The following is a 7,513-nucleotide window of genomic DNA, read 5'->3' as shown; positions in this document are numbered from 1 at the left end:
AAATGCACATCTGAAAAACATATCCACTTGGCAAATAGCCATCAGTATATACTTTCATTGAGAATATTCACCGAATAAGACAATTCCCCAAAAGCCAGCTTCCACATGGAATGGCTTGAGCCCAGGACCCCACCTGTCCCCTGGGGAGCCAGGGGGACTAAATAAGTACACTTGGGAAATTAACCTTTTGGGTTTTCATCAGGCGAGACACTGACACACAGGGTTTCGGTCACTCCTGCATGCAAAAGGATGGATCCACAAGGATAGACAAAACAGGTATCTGTGTCATTAGGAAAGGGACACACTGGCCTTCCCTAATGGCCTGTTTCCTTGGCTGAGCTGTCTCTTCCATGTGGCTCTTGCTGATTCTTCAAGAATGACATCACCAGGGCTTTGTTGGCAGGAAGTGGCAGGCCATGAGAGGGGAGGGCTGGCTGCTCCAGGTGGAGGGGGCACAGGTCAGGCCCCTCCTAGCTGGGCAGGACTTAGTCCTGTGGCCAGGGTGAGTGGAGGACCAAGGCCTCTGTAACTTCTGGCCCTTGTGAAGGCCCAGAGTGGCTAGTCCAGCCCGTAGCCCTGCCTGACTCAGCAGTCCCCTCAGCTCTGGCTATCTGCTCACTCCTGGTATTAGGGAGAACTCCCCAATGGCAGCTCCAGTTTCCCCTTTCCTAACAACTTCTATCTAGAAGTGGCCAAAAGCCACAGACAGTACGTACCCCTGATGGGTCAGCCCAGGGCTTGGTGCTTATGGATACGTGTCACACAAGGACCCTGAGACTTCTAGTGCAGATCCAAAGCCCCCAGGACCTGCCTTACTCATCCTGCTACTGAGGGGTACGCTGGGAACCGAATTCAGTGTTCCATTGTTTGGTCCCAATCTCCTGGAATCCATCAAATAAGGTCTCTCTCTCTCTCTCTGACCTCAGGGCTTCATGCTCTCCCTAGGCTTTTTCACTGGAGGCTGGGGCTCTACCACTTGAGCGATGCCTGTACTTTCAGCTAGTTTGGAATCACAATTTTCAGATCTCAACCTCCTGAGTAGCTGGGATTACAGATACAAGTCATTGGTGCCTGGCTGGTTTTGTTTCTGACATTGCTTCCTCCATGCTATAAATCCTTTTTGAAGTTTAGAAGATATGGTTAAAAACATACCAAAGGTATAAGACACAGTCAGCAAATGAGGACGCATGCTCTGTTGGGCCACAGACCTGGAGCTCCGGTTTCCTCCCTCCCTCCCCTTTCCTTGTGCTCTTGGAGTAAGAGGGGGAGAAACTCCTTCCAGCACAAGCAAAGCACAAGGACAACACAGGCAAGTGGGGCCTTCCTGAAGCTGGGATCAAATGACTCTGCCCAGCATTGGTGGGACCCCCTCCATGCAGGGCCCCCTTTCCTGAGCATCTTGTAAGAGATGGAACAGGCAAAAAAGTTGAATGGGCTCCCATTATCCTTTGGGCCTGGTGATCTACAAGGTCAGAAACCCGGCATGGCAGAGCGGAGCCCCCCAATCCCCAAAGCGAGCAAGGCACCAGCAGGCGCCATATGAACCCCGCCTGAAGGGTGACATGCGGCTCTCGTTACCAGAAACCTTAGTCAAAGGCTCCTGACCACTGTTGCAGTCCTCCATCTGCTCATGGGTGGTAAGGGACAGGCCTGGTACCCTGCTTGGAGCGCCAGGTGATGCCAGGCGCTCTGATGGGAGTACAGTGCTTGCTGTAGCTCATGGCACAGCTGGGGTTCATCCGAAGGACCAGGAGAGACATGCAGATCTAAAAGGCAAGCTGCCTGCCCAAGGAAAACACTCCAGCCCTGCAATGCTGAGAGATTCTTGCCACAGCCAGAACTTGGCTCCAGAACCCCAAGTTCAGCTGGCTGATCATAAGCAGTCCCAGAAAACCAGGAGTACAACTCCAGCAGGCCATGGTGGCACGGTGTTCACCTTCTACCAGACTCAAGTACCCTGGCACAGAGGCCTCTGGTCTTTCTAGTCCCAGCCAGACTGTATGCCGAGTGTGTACAGTCCCACCTTGTTGCTTCTCTCAACACCCCACCACCAAGGCCCCAGAGCCACTTCAGTCCATCAGAATGCTCGCTGTGTGGGTCCTGCCGTGGCTGGGTTTGGGATGTGCGGGTGGAAGTCATGAGCTAGAAAGGTCCCCGGCCCTCTGCTGCTCCATGGAACAGGATACACAGCAGAGGATGGGGTTGGTCACCAACTCTTCTTTAAAAAAGTTACAGCTACTGGACAGCAGGGGGTCGTTTAATGCCAAACCAAGCCATTCCTCACTGCAGGTAACCAGGCAGGCAGGCCTTCCAGGTCCCCAAAGGTTAGAAAGGAAGGGCTGAGCATTAGGAAGGTATCTCCCCCAATGTCCACATGGACAAGACCACAAACACTCCACTATGGAGGACATCCAGGAAGAATCCAACTTGGAAAGAATTTAATTAACAAAATACAGTAGAGGGAAATTGTCCAGGTGGGCTGGAGGGCAAGGGGCCGCCATCCAGGCCGGCCCCCAGCGGGCGGCCCCCGCCTGTCCCCGCGGAAGCCCCCCCTGCCCATATTCCTCCCGCCTTGGTGGCCTCCCAAGGATGGCCTCTCATTGAGGCTGACCACGGCAATTGCTATTGGGAGGCTGGAGCGCTCCGTGCTGGCGTGGCACGGCATGCACACAAAGCCAGGAGACTCCAAGGACTTCACCAATCCATTCATTTTGGCAAAAAAACGAAAAATTAAAAAAAAAAAAAAAAAGAGAGAGAAAACAGAAAGCTAAAATCCATAAGCAGGATGAGAAGCCACTGAAGTGAAACGTGTTTTCTCCAGAGTGGAGGTGGACTATCGTTAGGACCCCGCTTGGGTGTGCCGTCCTCTCCCGGGCCCCAGGTTCATAGCAGCAGTGCGCAGCCCTCGGCAGGCGGCGTGGCCGGCTCAGTCCGTGCGGAGGATCATGGGGGGATGCTCACTGTCCTCATCCAGGCGCAGGGCGCTGGCTTCCTCCTCCAGGCAGGTGCCGCCCACGGCACCCAGGTCGTCCGTGTAGGCTGTGGAGAAGCCCAGGAGAGAGACCCCAGGCGTGAGGCATGTGCCATGTGCCTCTCCCCACCTCCTGCCATGCACAATGAGCAGCTTCTGGTGGTACAGGCCACAGGGAGGGTAACCGAAATGCTTCAGCTCTACAGGTGCACAGGAATACGCCCCAGAATGCTCTGCACTTTGAGGTGTGTGACAGGCGGTAGGCCGGGCTGCCAAAGCCACTTTGATGGCAGCCCAGCTACTTGGGAGGTGATCCAGGATTGCTACTTGAGGCCCGAAGTTAGCAACACCCATCTAAACAAAAAAGTGGGCATGGCAGTATAGGCCAGTAACACCAGCTACATGGAGGCTAGGAAGATCTTAGTTCAAGGCTGGTTCTGGGAAAGACCTTATTTAAAAAGTAACTAAATGAGGGCTGGGAATGTGACTTAGTGGTAGAGTGCTTGCCAAGCACACATGAAAGCCCAGGGTTCAAGTCCTCAGGACCATATACACAGAAAAAGCCAGAAGCGGTGCTGTGGCTCAAGTGGTAGAGTGCTAGCGTTGAGCACAGAGAGGGTCAGGGACAGTGCCCAGGCTCTGAGTTCAAGCTCCAAGCCCAGCAAAAAAAAAAAAAAAAGTAACTGAATGAAAAAACACTTCGAGTGTGATTTCTGCATAGGAAGTACAAGCACCTGAGTTCAAATCCCAGCACCACGAAAGAGTTGTCTTGTAAAAGAAAAAAACTCAGCCTTGCAAGGCCCTGGAAGCAGATGTTTACAAAGGCTTATTTACAATGCCAGCTGTGTGGGGCTGGCAGGTGGGGACAGGGATGGTGAAAGCCTGAACAAACCTCCGAGAGCATGGCAGGGTCACTTACCTTCTAAGTTGGTGTCTTGCCCCTTGCCAAGTCTGGTGGGAGATGAGGGCGTGTAGGCACCTTTGGCCGCTGCTGTGCTGTACGTCTGAGTAACTAGTGGGCAGTCGTGGGAGGCAGAGTCTACGATTTCACTGGTGGTCTCCATGCTGCCATCCAGCCTAGAGGGGGCGACAAGGCGTGAGACACCACAGCACGCCTCTCGCCAGGAAGATGCCAAAGTGTGCCTGTGCTCTGGAATGCTGAGATGCTTCCTTGTCTGTTCACATGGTGTACTTTGCACAGGAAGTTTAGTGAGTTACATTGAGTGAGGAAATAGGATTTTGTTTTTATAATGAGCGATCACAAAATTTTTTAAAATATCATGTATTTTTACAGGAGTGTGTCTCCACACTCTGTGAAAGTGTGGAATCCCAGCACTCAAGAGGCTGAGGCAGGAGAGTTGAGTCCCAGGCCAGCCTGGGGTGCATAGTGAGACCCCATCTCAAAAACGCTGAGAACTTCCCAAGATTATACGTGAGCCACAGCGCCACTTCTGGCCTTTTCTGTGTATATGGTACTGAGGAATCAAACCCAGGGCTTCTTGCATGTTAGGCAAGCACTCTACCACTAAGACACAGTCACAGTCCCATAGAAGCATTTTAGTATTGCAGTCAGAACTTGTGAGTAATGCACTGAAGCATCGAGTCCCACCAGTTCTCAATCAATGTGCATCCTGTTTCCAGTGAGGAGAGCTGCAGGCTGGCAGGCTGGGGTGGAGGCTCATCTGGGAAAGGGACACAGCGTGCTGCAAGCCTCACCTATGCTGGCGCATGAGCGCACACTCGCCGCCCTCCTGGGGGTCCAGGTTGTACATGTACAAGTAGCCGTCCGATGCCCCTACCAGTAGCCGGGGAATCTTCTGGATCCTAGCAAGAAGCAAACACAAACTCTGGACTTTTGGAAAGATAGTAGTTTTGATGTCAGCTGTGGCAGGACTGGGAAGGCACCTCAGGAGGAGCCCAGTCCAGACAGAGACCAGACACTGCCAGACTGGGAGCCACCTGGGAGGCCTGGCCCAAACCCCACTTCACTATGGCTGCCCACACCCAGAACCTTCTGCTGTGCCAATCTGCTGAGCTAGGGAAATGACATTTGAGGGGTCATGGAAGGGTGAAGGTGACAGATCTCTACTGAGCACTCCCGCTGCCCTGCGCCACAGCCACTGCCTGGGGATCAGATGTCTTGTCCCTCACCCAGCCTGCCCCCCCAGGTCTTCATCAATACCCACCGACGGGGGGGGGAGGGGAGAGGGGCCTCAGCGCTCAGGTCATCTACTGAGGCACCGTGGCACTTCCACTCTCATAGCTCGTGGTGGACTGGGAAGGTTCCAAGCCCTGCCACCCGGTGGCAAGCCCTGTCCCCACTCACGTGGCCAAGGAGCAGATGTTCTTGTGGCCACAGAATGGTAGGCGGACGGTGGCAAAGGCTCGGCCCTGGTTGAACATTTCTGTCACCTGGGAGGGCAGGTAGCTGGTGGAGGCCATGAGCACCTTCCCAAAGTAGCCGGTCCAGGTGGTAGGCTCCTCCGGAGGCCTGTGAGGAAGCGCCCCAAACTCAGGGTAGGTTGTCACTGAGAACCACTCCCCGCCACCTGGTCAGAAGGGCGTAGCCAGGACCTCCCCCAGGGGTTCTGCAGTGACAGGTGACCTTCAGAAGCTCCTGCTGGACTACCGTAGCTGGAAGTCCCTAAAACTTCGAATGACTTCCCTGACACCCATTTTGGTGGGTTACTCTGTGTAGTATTTGAGTTCTCTTACACTGTTTTGAACAAGATATCTGAATAAGCAAGATGGACCCCGGCAGGATGTTCTGGATAGCAGGAGCCCCCACCACACACACCTAAGCAGCAGAATTCAGATCACTGCCACTGGACAGAGGCTGCCCTAGGTGAGGGTAGTTGCTCCTTCTAGGAAGTGTGTGTCTCATTCTCTAGCACTGGGGAAGACCCTGTCTCACCTAAATCTGGCGTTTCCACCCTCCCCCCCACCTCCAGGGCACAGGCTGGCACAGACGTGGAGCGGCCCTGCCCCGACTCACTTCTCCTTTACTGTCTCCAGTTTGAAGATGTGCACAGTCTCCGTGTTGCTGGATGCAGACAGGAACATGCCGTCCATGCTGAAGGCCAGTGAGCAGATGTTCACACACCTGGGGACAGGGTGCATGAGGGCTGGCCTTGTGGTAGGAGCTGGCGACCCCCTCCTGCCCATGACCCTGTGCCATGTCCTGGGTGACGTGCCAAGGCTGGAGATAACCCAGAAACTCCAGGAGCCAGGGCAGTATGAGTCAGGTGAGCTGACGGTGGGTGGCGAGGGCAAACAGGGGAACCAGTGGCCTTACCTCAGTGATGCACCATAGCCAAACTTGAACCACTAAGGCCCCAAGGCTCACCAACCAAAACCTCCAAGCCACTGGATAAGTAAGGCTTCTGCCTTCACTGGGGAGTGTGTGTGTACTGAGTTCAGTGTTTTCAGTATTTACACGTGCCAGCCTGGTCTTCCTGCTTTCCTAGGCCAATGGTGTGTGTGTGTGTGTGTGTGTGTGTGTGTGTGTGTGTGTGTGTGTGTGTGTGTGTGTGTGTGTGTGTGTGTGTGTGTGTGTGTGTGTGTGTGTGTGTGTGTGTGTGTGTGTGTGTGTGTGTGTGTGTGTCTTTGTGTGTGTGTGTGTGTGTGTGTGTGTCTTTGTGTGTGTGTGTCTTTGTGTGTGTGTGTCTTTGTGTGTGTCTTTGTGTGTGTCTTTGTGTGTGCGCGCGTGTGTGTGTGCATGCATGCAGACAGGAAATGTATATGCACAGATATGTAGTTTGTTCCAAGCAAAGGCATGCTGAAAAGAACAGTGGAAGGTTCTGGAGAAGTTGAGAGGTCCTGAGGCAGACCCCCGGGTGTAGCCAGTTGCCAGGCCCAGGCATCACCGTGAGCTCTGAGGAGGTTCCCACAATGTAGGGGCAGAGCCACTACTACAGTGAAGTCAGTTACAAGTTCAGGTGGGGTGTGGGCTGAGGGTGGGCTGCTCAGGGCAAGGGTGCTGCAGGAAGCCTCCTGGACACTGGTGAAGGGAGGGATGTAAGAGGAAACAGGCACACTGGACAGTTTGGCTGCTGGAGGGCCCAATGGGGCAGTGGCAGCTTAGGAGAGGCTCCCTGCTGGCTGGCCAGGTACAGGTGGAACACTCAGCAAGCCAAGCAAGGGGACAAGCTCCTGGCAGGAAGTGGACTCAGAGGGGAGACTGGGCAGAAGAGCAATCTAGACCATGGGCTAGCCAGGCAAGACTGGGCAGGCCGCTGCCACCTGGCTCTGCCTGTCACAGGGGCCCCTCCAGTTGTCTACCTTTGGCGCCAGGGTCACAGGTAACCCAAGACTGGACTTGGGCTGTGGGTCTGTACTTTACCTCTTTACTCCTCTCCGGAACTCAAAGAGTTTCTGTCCCTCTGGAATGGAAAATACCCTAATCACGGTCCCCTGGGATGGGAAGAAAGAAGGAAAATCAAAGAGCCACGTTTGGCAGGTAAGGGGACTTCCTCTCTGTCCCTTCAGACTGCTGGTGGCTCCTGGGGTTGGCCTCCAGAGACAGCTCTGGGGAGGGAATAC

General features: G+C 54.2%; 1 protein-coding gene across 2 annotated transcripts in view; it reads right to left on the bottom strand.

The window, feature by feature from the left end:
• Positions 1-2,415: 2,415 nt before the first annotated feature.
• Positions 2,416-7,513, bottom strand: part of Wipi2 (WD repeat domain, phosphoinositide interacting 2) — a 29,455-nt gene continuing 24,357 nt past the window's right edge. For both annotated transcript variants that reach the window (XM_070033468.1, XM_070033469.1), the window contains 6 exons: positions 7,314-7,384; positions 5,967-6,074; positions 5,298-5,462; positions 4,688-4,795; positions 3,891-4,048; positions 2,416-3,039 (listed from right to left, as the gene is read on the bottom strand). In XM_070033468.1, the coding sequence (XP_069889569.1) occupies positions 2,927-3,039; positions 3,891-4,048; positions 4,688-4,795; positions 5,298-5,462; positions 5,967-6,074; positions 7,314-7,384 (723 nt within the window). In that variant the 3' untranslated portion in view covers positions 2,416-2,926. The remainder of the gene's footprint in view (positions 3,040-3,890; positions 4,049-4,687; positions 4,796-5,297; positions 5,463-5,966; positions 6,075-7,313; positions 7,385-7,513) is intronic.

The sequence above is a fragment of the Dipodomys merriami genome, unplaced genomic scaffold (genome assembly GCF_024711535.1).
Source record: "Dipodomys merriami isolate MVZ:Mamm:240054 unplaced genomic scaffold, mDipMer1.0.p SCAF_22, whole genome shotgun sequence".
NCBI classification, from domain to species: Eukaryota; Metazoa; Chordata; class Mammalia; order Rodentia; family Heteromyidae; genus Dipodomys; species Dipodomys merriami.
The sequence above is the reverse complement of the archived record's forward strand: the minus strand, read 5'-3'. Positions and strand labels throughout refer to the sequence as shown.